Raw genomic sequence first — 14,054 nt, 5'->3', positions numbered from 1 at the left:
TAATCCTGTGCTGGAGACATCATTGTGACAAGACATGTACGAATGAGCAAATGCAAGTAATCAGCAGAAATAACTAGAGAGGTTGAAATGTGTGTGTCAGGTTTGTTTACAGGCATTTGAGAGGTTTTCAGGGAAGAAGACATGCCCCCTGTGTCGGAAAGAGCTGTATGAGACGAGAGACATACATGATGGGGCGCGGCTGTACAAAACCAAGTGTGCAACTAGGTAAGGCCTTACATTACACTCGATGACAATGCCAATCTTAAAAGAAATGCCTGTATTTGTACAGACCTATTTTCTTTGTTTTCTTAGAATTCAAGCATGCTGGCGTGCATATATTGTACGTAAATGGTATTCACACTTGAGAAAAACAGTACCACCGAAAGATACAAAATTAAGAAGAAACTTCTTTGAACAAAAAGTAAGACACATTTTATGCATAAAATTCAATACTGTAGCATGTAATCTCCTGTACGATGATTATCAAAACAAATATTCATGCTATCAGAATCATTAAATAAATACAACAGTTACTAAAACTAGAGGAAATATTGGCTCTTAAAAACTGTATTGAGAGAACATACAAGTAGTGTTTCATTTTGATGTTAGTTGGATATAGATTGGTTTCTCACTGTGGGGCTTTTCACTGCTTCTCATAACTAAAGGGATCTCTCTGAAAAATGGGAGAAAGCATTGCCATTACCTTAAAGAGAAAGCAGCTTTCAAATTACATTGCATGCATTTATCATTTTATTAGAGGCACATATCAGATAAACACTTCAGAATGTATGATAGTAACCTCATGCAGAGATCACAAATTGCTGTTAGTGATGGAATGCCCTTCATGGTGAGATGTTATCAATTCAGACTCAGAATTCAGTACAGTTACAGTACACAGATTATGATTTTAGAATAATTTTAAAGAGATACCAATTTATAATGCATAGTGAGTGAGGCTAACGCTTGTCTGAAATGGAATATGAGATTGCTACCGAATACAGGATTCTTGTGAAGCTGTTTACATGGCTGCAGCTGGCTACTCTTTACAACAGCTTGGTTAATGTGAGAATAATGTTACGTCTAAAGCAACCATTAGTACGGATTCACTGTGAAATTCCCTTTAAGTAACTTACTGATTTTTAAATATCTGTCCTCAATTTTAGACCAAATGATCCATTACTGTTAAATACACCTCAGTTTCAAATAGCACTGTAAGAAATAATCCTTCCCTCAGTTACCCTGGTTTGGAGCAATTTGTCTGGCAGCCAGAAGCCACTTTCAACCTTGAGTACTTCACAGCACTGACTTACTGACAGCTGTCATTGAAACATGTATTTTAGTCTGCCGGATATGAATTAAGTAACTGTCCCTTGCATTCATTTTTTCTTACCATGTTCACAATCATAACCACCTAAAGATTTAAAGAATGAGTGTCAGTAGTCAGAACTTGATTTGAAGATATTTATACATTATTCATCCACTTAGGTTTCTTTTTTTTTTATGGGGGGTTGTATTGAAATTAGCCAGTAAGTACTCTTGCTCTTTGTCTAAACTGTCCCATGGCCTTGGAGTTAATATCCATGGCGTGGACAGGACCTCTGTTGAGTCCTCTACTGTACTCTGGGCTAGGGCTTTGCTTTGAGTTCTTAGAAAGAGTTCTGCCACTGCATCAGCACAACATATTTGAACTTATTTGATGTTCACACGTCCTTTATTACCAGCACAGCGAGACCGCAGAGGAATTGCTGACCTTTCTTTAACTGAACTAAATCCTTTATTGGGAAAAGATTAAATGGTTTGGATGGTGCTGGACTATGTTTTTCTGTATTGGTGGTGATACAGTAGTATTTCCCATTAATCTATTTGGGTTCCTCAATTCAGATCAAAGGGGTCCACAATGTCATTTGAAGCGTTATGCTAATAACATATAACCAAAGTGTCACCTACAGCCCAGTGGAACACGTCTTTGATCTTTATCTATAAACTTTGCTTGCACATGTCACATAATTGTAGTTCAGTCATTTATTGCAGCAATTAAATCTATTCAGACACATCACAATATCCTCAGCTGCGTTTGCTGTATTGACAGTTCTTTGAGGAGGCAGTTGGAGTCATTTGTAAGAATGATGCGGCTGACTGTGGCTTTTCTCACAAGACTTCTCCAGCAATTTTAATTTAGATCTCGGCAAACAAAATAATGGTCTTGAGGTTTGCTTAGTTGGCGGACTTCCTTTATCACACAGAGATGGCAAACATTCTGTTGCTAACTTGCAGTGGCACCAAGGAGCAGGTTTTGGAGGATATTAAACAAGTACAAGCTTATCAGTCGATGCACTGATATGCTGTGAATTCCAGCCTTTTCATTTTACTCTTGAGGCCTTACCATAAGTCAACACATTAGTAGGCAATTTGCTGACATTAAGATGGATCACTTGAAAAACTCTCCCCTTCCCTCACCATGCTGGACAAAGTTCACCTGGAAACTTTTGTTTGGACAACTTTACCATAGGTGATCGTATTGCTTTTTTAATTTGTTTTTTAATTATTGTCAGTTGTGTAACTAGAGATAAAACTGAGTTGATTGTAAATGCTTGTCTGATGTGTCGGCTCTTTCCTCAATAGGTGGTTCCTGTTTGTTAACATGGCTAATGTTGTTTCTTTAGTTGGGGTGTATTTCAAACTGGGCACACTATCTGGCCACAAGCAATTGCATAAACAAAGACTGCATTTAAAAGAAAACATTTAAAATCAAACAGCTTGCAGTAAACGCTTGTAGATCATTCATTACTTTGTGTTCTTTACACAGGTGTTCATGTTGTTCAGCCTTTCTTTGTTAAAATGTTTTTACAGAAAGTTAAAGGAATAATACACAATGGAAGCCAATAACATTATGCTGTCTAATATACTGTTTCTTACGGTGGTATGCTATTTTGTTTTACCATTTCAGCTTCAGGAAATGAACGATAGCTTTTTAAAGTCGTGTGATACCAACATTGATGAGTTCTTCTCTGAAATAGACGACTCTGTGGCATCAAGTAAAGGTGTTCTGCTCCAGTTTGAGAAAGAGTGTGGGTCGGAAATCTCTGAGGAAACATGGGAGGAAATACAGCTAAAGGTGTGTTACTGTTTTTAATTTGGAATTGTATTATTTATACAAAAGGGTGAACAGATTTGCTTTAACCCTTTCAGTCCTGTCTTATCTTAGCGCCGTGTGTTAACATATGCAGCCGGAAATCACACTGGAACCTCATGGGACTCCTAGGTCCCAATCTGAGGTGCTGTATAAATATGTATGAAAAAAAAAAAAGTGTCCTGTTCTCATGTAAAAGGAGTTTATTTTGAAATGGTTAAAACACTATGGACAATATTGTATGCAAAGCTTTAAGGATGTGTATTTTTAAATGCACAATACAATACTTTTATGTCATGTTCTTTTTTGTTTCAGGCTGTATTGCGGGAGACCAGTGATTGCCCGATTTGTATTACCCCACTGTGTCACATCAGCAGCATCTTACACCCAACTACATCTGGTGATAATGATACACACCTTTCTTTGCGACAGACTGTGCTTTTATCTTGCTCACACATTTTCCACCACAACTGTCTAAAGGCCTTTGAAGACTTCTGTGTAGACGAGAGGCATATCTGCCCTTTATGCAGGTCTTCGTACCAGAAAAGGATTCTCTGAAAGTAGGAACTACTGCTTTATAAACAAGGTATTCCTAAAGCAAACACACATATATCGACCCAAACCCGTTATTAACGGGTTGCAAATGTAATCATTGTTAGAGGCATCTTGTATAATAGTAAACTTTTTTTTTTTTTTTTTTTTTAAGGGAGATCATATTAGGGGAAAACACCTTCAAATTGATTATACAAATAAAACTCCTTTGGTTTGATCACTGGTTAGTTATTAAGGAATTCCAGGCGATGTCTCCAGTTGCACATAGTGTACACAGCCAGTCTAACAATAACTTTCACTCTGTTTTGTAAAGTAGGCCTCGAGGCTGTTGTGGCTATAGGGGTGACCGCTTTGTTAGCATATTCCTCTCAACTGATATGATCACTGGCACTTAACAGATTATTCTAACAGACACATTCTTGCAATTGGTAACAGCTTTTCCTTTCAGTCACTGTGACTTTGTGAGATGCCAGCCCCTTGAGGTTACCACAGCTGTCTCCATGCACAGGATTGCAGGGATACTGCAAACACTCATTCAGTGTTTACTGATCTGTAAATCTCATACATTTGTGTTTGTGTGTGTTGGGAGGAGTAAGGGGCACTTAAATCGACACATTGCTAATTAAAGAAAGCTCAAATACAAGATTTAAGGCAAATAAAAAAGTGTGATTTTAGTAATCCATGTTCTGTGATCTATATAGTGTTTATTTCCCTTATGAAGATGGCTGTAAACAACCCACATGCCCCATGAATGGATTATCTGACAGATCATCTAGTATCCATGTTCTAGGTATCTTTTAGCATACTTGGTATAATCAAAAGAACACAACATTCACCATTCATCAAATGTATTGTAAACTGAAAAAGTACACAATGTAAATTCATACAATTTTTGCAACATTTTTACACAACTGTTCTACAAACAAGAGTATAAAAAAACACATTCACATTTACAAGTGACATGCAGAAACATCAACAGCGGCATAACTAACAGGCTGTTCCCTCGACCTCGGGTATTAAACTGTAAAATACTGTAAGGCAACCAAAACTTTTCATGAGCTCAAAACACTCCCTGTGCATCCACTGCAAGCGTGAATAGAAAACAGATTTATTACATTTTATGTTCAACTTATTTGCTTACTCTAAAGTGAAAAAAAATAGAAAGCATGCTACTTTAAAATGACAAAAAACATAAAAAGTAATACGCTGTGAATTTATGTTCCCTTTGGTTTAGGGTCATTAGTTATTCAATCTGTAAAAAAATAAAAAAGCCAGTGTTGTAACTAAAGTGCTCATTTTGCAAGAGTGACACACAACAAGTACTAACAATGTTCACTGTGGATGTTTTCAACAAAGGCAAATTCAATGTATTATGGTTGAGACAACACTGAGTCATGATGTACAAAAAAATGAATAACTTCTAGTAACTATAAAATAAAATAAAAAGAATACGTTTGGGTGGCAAAAAAGTGTGAACTCTGCATTCAACAAATATTGTGTCTGGTCAGTTGAGATCCTGGGTTCCTCCTACAGTAAAGTGTGGTTTCACTTCTATGTAACTAGCGTAGGCAATGGAATGTATCTGTTTTGGTCAGTGCTACTTTGTCACAGTATTGTTCAGCCACATAACTGAACCATGAGGTTTGTTGTTTGGCATTTTTAGAAGTCAAAGTTATTTGCATCCACAACCTGCACTGCTGGAAATGTTTTTTACAAATATAAAAGTGTACAGAGCATGACACTAAATCATTCTTCTACTGCTAAAAACTAAATGGTGAACATATTCAAAACGCAGAATAGTAAATATTATACATACATCATGTACAGGTGTACAACAATACGCTATACATATTGTGAATCCCTGAAATAAGGACCAGTGAATGATACATGTTTAAATGTGTGCTCTAAAGTACTTCATTATTTGGGGTTTACTACCCTCCCTCCCCAATTTTAGAATGGTAAAGCTGTTTCTCAAAAAATGTGTTCCTTGTAAGAATTAAAGTATCTGAGTAAAAAACTAGTCATAGAGCCTTCATTTTACTGTACAATTCACATTCCAATTCAATGCACACAGTCTGAAGTGTATATAAAGCTTGGTCATGTACAGGACTGCATGTCTAACTTCTACTAGCTTCTGTAAGGAAAGCTGGCTTTGTATGTAGAGCAGGGGCTTGTCCCTTGTATTGCCATTCAAATGAAAACAACATGGCGTGTGTCCTTATCGACAGATCCATGAGTGCTGTAAAGCTAAATTACCTGAATTCCAACTATTGAATTGTGTCAAACAATGACTACCGAAATGCCACTTTTAAATGAACACTGAAATAAGAAGTGTGAGATAGTATGCAAAACGCATGACCCCCCCCCAACCCACCTTTTTTAGGCAAAGCCAGCTGAATCTGTTTTAAGACATCTTTTTTTTCATATGAGGGTATTAATCAACTACTGTAAATTGCTGATGAATAGTAACTAGAAGCGTTCAGTGAATCTGTCATTAAACACACACAAAGGAAAAACCTTACAACAAACTAAGATGTTGGCGATGTCCTCTTCATAAGACATATTGAGGTGTCTGATTTGAAACTCAAAAAGAACAGCAATCTACTGCCATAACTGTGAAAAAAAACATGTAATCAACCAAATCGGTAGACACTGATAACAAAATACAGACAATCAAGGTAGGAAAAAAACAAACAAACTGAATCACAGTGTACAGATAAACACACTAGCAAAGCATACTGTTATTTACACATTTAAACGTGAAATGATGTTACCTGGACAGTTAATCCAGAGGTCCCTCGCTTAGTCTGAGGTCCCTAGCTTAATCTATAATCCGTTCGAACAACTTCTGATGAGGATATGAATAATCTTCATGAAATCGTATAATAAATGCAACTATTGAATGTGTGAAACACCAAACCCCTGGTTTCACCCCGACTAGCAATCAGGATTTTCAAACGCATGTTGTCACACACTAGCGTTGTTGAACCCACTGGCCGCAGAAGATCTTTACTGTACTATATCATGCCACAACAAGCTAAAGTGCACCAACAGAATATAAACCCATCCTTTACAACTCAAAATCTGATCAATAAAAAAGCAATTCACCAACTATATATGTAACTGTTAATCCAAAAAAATAATACTGCTTAGTTCTAATGTAATATTAATATTGCTCAGAGCAGGAACCAGTACATTAGAAATGTACCAGCGATGAGATATATAACAGTACAATTGTGTTTGTTCAAAATGTAATTCTTGTGTACTGTATTAAGGCAATCAGTCACATCTATAGGGTGTGCATATAAACTATTCAATACAACAATGCTAATACCCCCTCTAAAGTGTGTATTTGGACTTTTTTATCCAGTGTTTTGTAGATCCCTTTTTTCATTATAAAGTGCTGACTTTTAAATTTCTGCATATTACAAACTGGTGTAAAAAACTTACAACATACTGATTACAGCTCTTAGTCAGTCACAGAGATGCTTTTGAGATAGAGTAAGTTAAGAAGAAAATACCATTAAGTAGTGCTGTTTTGTAACATAACACATCTAAAATATTAAAAAGTACCAACCTTTCATGACCTTATACTTTTAAAAAATGTATATATGTATTTTCAATGTGAATTGTCAAGTCGCCTGACTTATCCAGCATTGCAGTGTCCCTATAATGTACTCTGCAACCACAATCAGCACTCAGGTTGTGTGGATCAAGGCTCTGCCCAGAATAGCTCCACACAGCCCCAGGCCAGCCCAGTGCAGGAGCAAAGCCATCAATGTTCTATAAAATCCTGTTTCTCATTCGATCCCACAGAGTAGGTGCTGTCTGCAATGTTGCCTACAGCAAGAGCTCTGCTGTGAACTGTGATCAGGACTTTCTGTACTTTCATTGCCCGAGCAGAAAAAAACAAAACTAAAACTGGCCAAGCATGGCTTAAAAATATCTAGCTGCAGTGTTAGTTGTGCTTTGTTAAAAAGATGGTGGAGTGATCTATGTTCACCTTTCAGTTAAATCTGTTAGGTCTTTTTTACCAGCATTTTCTACACTGCCTGCGCCCATCTTCAGACTATAGTGTGTGTTTTAGCTATTTATTTTAATCAAATTGGTCTGAATCGGTTAATTGCGAGTTGAATTGCATTAACTTCTGCAGATCCCTAAGAATGTAAAATACATTTGAAATACCAATTTCAACGTGCATTATGTAGCTGCATTTTTACTACGGAAAAGTTGTTCTGTTAGAAATAAAATTTTAAAAAGAGACAAATTCTTCCAAATTACTTTTTTATTATTACTATTTTAATTATTTTCTGACTAGACTCATTTCATTTTCCATAATCAATATAGTGCCCATGAAAGGGGCTGGAAGCTGCAACCTCTTTCCTGAGGAGACAGCTCTGGAGGGGACAGGATGCTCTGGTCACCAAGCTCATCCAATCACTGGCTTCTCTGGACAGCCTTTTCATTTTCCAGAACCAATACAACAGTGGGTTTGTGATGTGGACAGCTGTCCACTAAAAGCTAGGCTGAAACCACAAAAACTCACTTCACAGATATCCAGCAGTCATCAGACAGTAGTGGACTTCATTCACTACCAAGCTTTGGTGAACTCAACTAAAGGCTTTAAACCTGAATATCGATCTGCTGAGCCACCCAGCTCCTGTGTGCTCTCCTTTATAAGTGAAGGGTTACAATCTGCAGCATGTGATTATAGAATAAACCGACATTAGCATAGCATCAACCTCATTGCCAACTTATATAGAGCCACGTTCTGCAGAGCTGAATATATGTCGAAACAAAATTTGTATGTGTTATATTATATAATATATATAGATATATATATATATTTATATATATATATCTCATCGGCCCCGTTTAACGGCCAAACACTCCTTTTCAACCACGGAGTATTTGCGCTCCCAAGGGAGCGTGTTTTTACTGAGGTACAGCATATGGTGTTCTACTCCATTTACATTTCGAACAAGACTGTACATAAACCGACATCCAACGCATTGTGTGGAGGATGAATCTCTTAGTGAAGTCTGGAGTGATGAGAGCGGGGGTCTGGCAAAGTCTCTGTTTAATAGTATCCAACACCCACTGGGGTGACCAACACGTGCGTTGTCTTTCTTGGCCACTATCACAATCGGACTACACCACTCACTCCTGGAAGATTCAATCACCACAAGTTTGAGCATGTCCCATACCTCTTTGCAAACGCCACCTCGTCAACTTTCTGGGATCGGGGGATAAGCCATTCAGAAAAACCGTGGCACGAGGACAGATCTCCTATTACCGTATAAGTTGACCAATAAAGATTTTGGCCGGCAAAAACTTCATTGTAGTAAATTAATTGAAGTGTGTCAAGAGCTGATACGACTAGAAACTTATGGACAAATCGGTAGCTTTCTGGGACGTGCTAGAAGTCTCTGGACAGGGGCCTCAATCATCCTCTATATTGCCTGGGTCTATAAATAAGGCCACCCTTGTCTGCCAGGGCTTTGATAAATTTATCTTTTAGTACTGCGATCAGGCTGTCTATTATCATAATTCACCTTTCCTATAACCCAAATCACTTCATATGGCTCCTACCATTTAGCACACAATTTCGATACTGAGGTTGGAAGCAGCAGCGTTACTTTGTCTCCTAATCGAAAGGTTAGAATTCATGCATTTTTGTTGTAATGCTTGTGTTGCCAGTGCTGAGCCGATCTGAGGTTAAACAAACATTTTCCCCTTGCTTACCCGCTTCTGATGACAGATTTCATGCTGCCACATTACACTCCATTGCAGATGGGCAAGTGGCACCTAAAACAGGTTTGAATTTTGGCACCTAAAACAAAAAAAAAAAAAAAAATTTTTTAAATCTCCTTCTTCCTCCGAAGGAGGGAACAGAGGTTAGGTATCTGTCCTGCTGCTGGTATGGCAACAGGGCAGGGTAGCACCTCTATCCCAGCTGGGGGCCAACATTGGTCGCCATTTGGGCCGGCAATCTAGGAGGTCGTTGACCCAGTCCTAGTGGTGGGGGTGGAGGAGCAATGAGAGGTGGTGGTGCTCGGATGCTCCGAGGTGTTGGAGCGGTGAGTAGCCTGGACCGGCGCTGCTGGAGAGACAGAGAGAGGAAAGGTACACAGCGCTGATCGAGAGGGTCGGGCTAGCGATAATGCTTGAAGGAGAGGAGCCATTGCTGTCGTCTCTAGCGCCAGAGGGAGAAGAGGAGCCATCGCTGCCATCTCCAGTGCCAGAGGGAGAGGAGCCATCGCTGCCATCTTCAGTGCCAGAGGGAAAGGAGCCATCACTGCCATCTCCAATGCCAGAGGGAGAGGAGTCTCCAGCACCAGCAGAAGAGCAGCAGGAGCTACCTCTGTCTCCACCTCCTCCATCAGCCAGGAGCAGAGCAGGAGGAGCTGCTTCTGTCTCCACCTCCTCCACTGCCATGGGAGGACTACTGGCTGCTCCCACCTCCACCAGCAGAGGGTGAACACCTGATGGTTCTGCCTCCACCGCCATGGGTGCACTACCTGCCGCTCCCACCTCCACCACCATGGGTGGGACTGCTCATGCCCTGCCGCACTCTGCCCAAGGATGCCTGCCACACCACTCAAGGATGCCTGCTGCTGCATATTGCCTGGGGTTGCCTGCTGCTCCCCATCACCTGTGGAGCCACCAGTTACAGGGTACAAGGGAGAAGTGGAGCTCCCGAGGGTCCGCTGCTGCTGTCGCTTCCCGATGGTCCGCTGCTGCCGTCACCTCCCGAGGGTCCGCTGCTACCATCACCTAGGTTCATCGACAGCTCCGCTTCGCCTAGGAAATACTGTGGCGGGAGCCCAACCAGGTGGAGCGGCAGGCTATAAAGAAGTGGGGAGAGGTCAGGAGACCACCTTCCCCCGCAGCAATTTTGCTGCAGGAGTTCTGGGGGCCGGAGCCCCACCAAGGGGGAGCTGCCGGCTACAAAGAAGGGGGGAGAGGTCAGGAGACCACCCCCACAGACAGCCGGGTGGTTGCCAGGATTGCCTTGGCCGGAGGAGCCGGCCTGTGTACAGTCGGCCTGGCCACCGTGGCTGCCACCTTTGGCCAGTTGCTACCCCTGTTCCTGCCGGGACTGTGATCTGGGGGGAAGTGGCCTTTAAGGCCATGTGTGCTGCGCACAAGGGGGGGGCATGTATGGTGGAGTGTCCTGCCCCTTTGTTTATTTTGTATTGTTTATTATGATTTTGATTTATATATGATGGCGAAAAGTCATGTTTATATGTATTATTCAGCCAGACGAGCGAGACGCCATCCGACAGGTTATTGTTTTGTATTTCAGTAATGTAATGCACAGTAGCAACTACGAGAGGATAACTGAAGAACAGTTAAATACAGTACATCGAGTGTAAGTAGTATGCAATGTTTTTATGTTATACGTGTATTTGGGAGAAGTGAAATACGGCATTATGGCTGGGGGATAAAATAAGAGTTGGTTCTCCGACGCCCCAACCCTCTCAAAGTTCACTAGCCGCCACTGCACATGTGTAGTAATCATTGGAAGCTTACTTGTGCAATGTCGTGACGTGTAGCTATAAATCCAATAACACGTTTTAGTATTAAAATACATTTTTTTTTGCTATACATATTTTATTTATCCAGTTGAAAAAAATAAACAACTCATCTCTGCTCTTAAATAATAACCTGTGGTACATGTTTGTGTTTTAAGCAATAAGACAGATCATTTCCCAATTCTATTTACCATCAGCTAAACAAAGTATTTATTTATTTATTTAATTTTATACGTTAAAATGTTTAGACAGACGTACTCTCTCAATGTTATACTACAACAGTATTAAGATCTGTTTTTTGCTCAAAATGACGTGGTGCTGTAAACTTTTTTTCCCCCCGATTGTCTTTATAAAAAAAATAAACGTACCAAGTTATTTGGCATAGTAAAATACTAAATACCAAATGTTTAAATCATTGCATGAAAGGAAGTATGTTTTGTTGGTTTTATTTTTGTGAATTACAATAATTCAAGTGATTTTCATTCGTCTTTCTTCTTCTGAGCCTTTATTTGATAGCTTGCATGATGTACTGTATACCGTGATATTAAGGTTACCACAGTATTTTTTTTTAACGGTTAACATACTTTGCAAATTTTATACCATCCCACACCTAGCAACACAAGACTGGCTGAAAATGTATGTGGAACTGGTGATGGCACCTTTAATTGTGTCCACTTGTAACATGGGGAAACAACATGCTGCAGCTCCCATGCTCAGTGTTAGTGAAGTCCTGATCTGACAGCATGCTGTAGCTCCCATGCTCAGTGTTAGTGAAGTCCTGGTTTGACAGCATGCTGAGGGTCCCATGCTCAGTGTTAGTTAAGTCCTGAGCTCACAGCATGCTGCAGCTCCCACGTTCAGTGTTAATGAAGTCCTGCAGCAAGCACATTTCAATGCATTTGAGATATTTTCATTAACACAATCTGAGAGCTACATTTAGTAAATGTGTTGGCCACGTTGTAGAGGTGAAATCATTCGAATCCTTATACAGAAAGAGATGAGTTAACCAGGCCATGTTATAGAGGTGAAATCATTGGGTATACAGAAAGGGATGAGTTAACCAGGACATATTATAGAGGTGAAATCATTGGGTATACAGAAAGGGAAGACTGAACCCTGCCACGTTGTAGAGGTGAAATCATTGGGATCCTAAAACAGAAAGGGATGAGTTAACTAGGCCATGTTGTAGAGGTGAAATCATTGGGCTCCTTATACAGAAAGGGGTGGGTTATCCAGGCCATGCTGCAGAGGTAAAATCATAGAGATCCTTATACAGAAAGGGGCGGTTTCACCAGTCCATGTTGTAGAGGTGAAATCATTGGGATCCTAAAACAGAAAGGGATGAGTTAACTAGGCCATGTTGTACAGGTGAAATCATTGGGATCCTTATACAGAAAGGGATGAGTTAACCAGGCCATGTTAAGAACATAAGAAAATTTACAAACAGGAGGAGGACATTCGGTTTATCTTGCTTGTTTGGTTGTTAGTATCTTATTGATCTCAGAATCTCATCAAGCAGCTTCTTGAAGGATCCCAGGGTGTCAGCTTCAACAACATTACTGGGGAGTTGGTTTCAGACCCTCACATCTGTGTAAAAAAGTGCCTCCTATTTTATGTTTTGAATGCCCCTTTGTCTAATCTCCATTTGTGACCCCTGGTCCTTGTTTCTTTTTTCAGGTTGAAAAAGTCCCTTGGGGGATCTTGACTTTAAGTTCAAAAAATCTGAATCAATTCAATTCTTTTAGCCTGTCTGCACATGATATGCATTTTAAACCCAGAATAATCTGGTCGCTCTTCTTTTCATTCTTTCTCGTGCAGCAATATCCTTTTTGTAGAGAGGTGACCAGAACTGAACACAATATTCAAGATGAGGTCTTACTAATGCATTGTACAGTTTTAACATTACTTCCCTTAATTTAAATTCAACATTTTAAGTTATATCCGAGCATCGTGTTGGCCTTTTTTATAGCTTCCCCACATTGTCTAGATGAAGACATTTCTGAGTCAACAAAAACTCCTAGGTCTTTTCCATAGATTTCTTCTTCAATCTCAGTATCTCCCATATGATATTTATAGTGCACATTTTTATTTCCTGCGTGAAGTACCTTACACTTATCTCTATTAAATGTCATTTGCCATGTGTCTGCCCAGTTCTGAATCTTGTCTAGATAATTTTCAGTGACCTTTGCTGCTGCAACAGTGTTTGCCACTCCCCCTATTTTTGAGTCATCTGCAAATCTAAGAAGTTTGCTTACTATACCAGAATCTAAATCATTAATGTAGATTAGGAACAGCAGAGGGCCTAATACTGATCCCTGTGGTACTCCACTGGTTACCTCAATCCATTTTGAGGTTTCTCCTGTAATCAGTACTTTCTGTTTTCTATAAGTTAACCACTCCCTAATCCACGTACATGCGTTTCCTTGAATCCCTACTGCATTCAGTTTGAGAATTAATCTTTTATGCAGGACTTTGTCAAAAGCTTTCTGGAAATCTAAATAAACCATGTCATATGCTTTGCAATTATCCATTGTCAATGTTGTATCCTCAAAAAAATCAAGCAGGTCCCTTTCCTAAAAACATGTTGACTGTCTCCCAGGATACTGTTACATATAGACAATTTTCCATTTTGGATCTTATTATAATTTCCATAAGATTTCATAAAATAGAAGTCAGGGTTATTGGTCTATAGTTACCTGGTTCAGTTTTGTTTCCCTTTTTGTGGATTGGTATTAAGTTTGCAATTTTCCAGTCTGTTGGTACAACCCCTGTGTCAAGAGACTGTTGCATGATCTTGGTTAGCGGTTTGTAAATAACTTCTTTCATTTCTTTCA

General features: G+C 39.6%; 1 protein-coding gene across 1 annotated transcript; it reads left to right on the top strand.

Moving 5' to 3' along the window:
• Positions 1 to 77: 77 nt before the first annotated feature.
• LOC121310778 (RING finger protein 32-like) lies at positions 78 to 3,732 on the top strand (the record flags this gene model as incomplete). Its single annotated transcript, XM_041243710.1, has 4 exons — positions 78 to 225; positions 313 to 421; positions 2,948 to 3,115; positions 3,446 to 3,732. Coding segments are annotated over 4 exons (668 nt in total), but the record flags the coding sequence as incomplete, so codon positions are not given.
• Positions 3,733 to 14,054: the final 10,322 nt, after the last annotated feature.

This window comes from Polyodon spathula, unplaced genomic scaffold (assembly GCF_017654505.1).
Source record: "Polyodon spathula isolate WHYD16114869_AA unplaced genomic scaffold, ASM1765450v1 scaffolds_2470, whole genome shotgun sequence".
NCBI classification, from domain to species: Eukaryota; Metazoa; Chordata; class Actinopteri; order Acipenseriformes; family Polyodontidae; genus Polyodon; species Polyodon spathula.
Note: the sequence above shows the minus strand (reverse complement) of the source record. Positions and strands in the feature narration are given on the sequence as shown.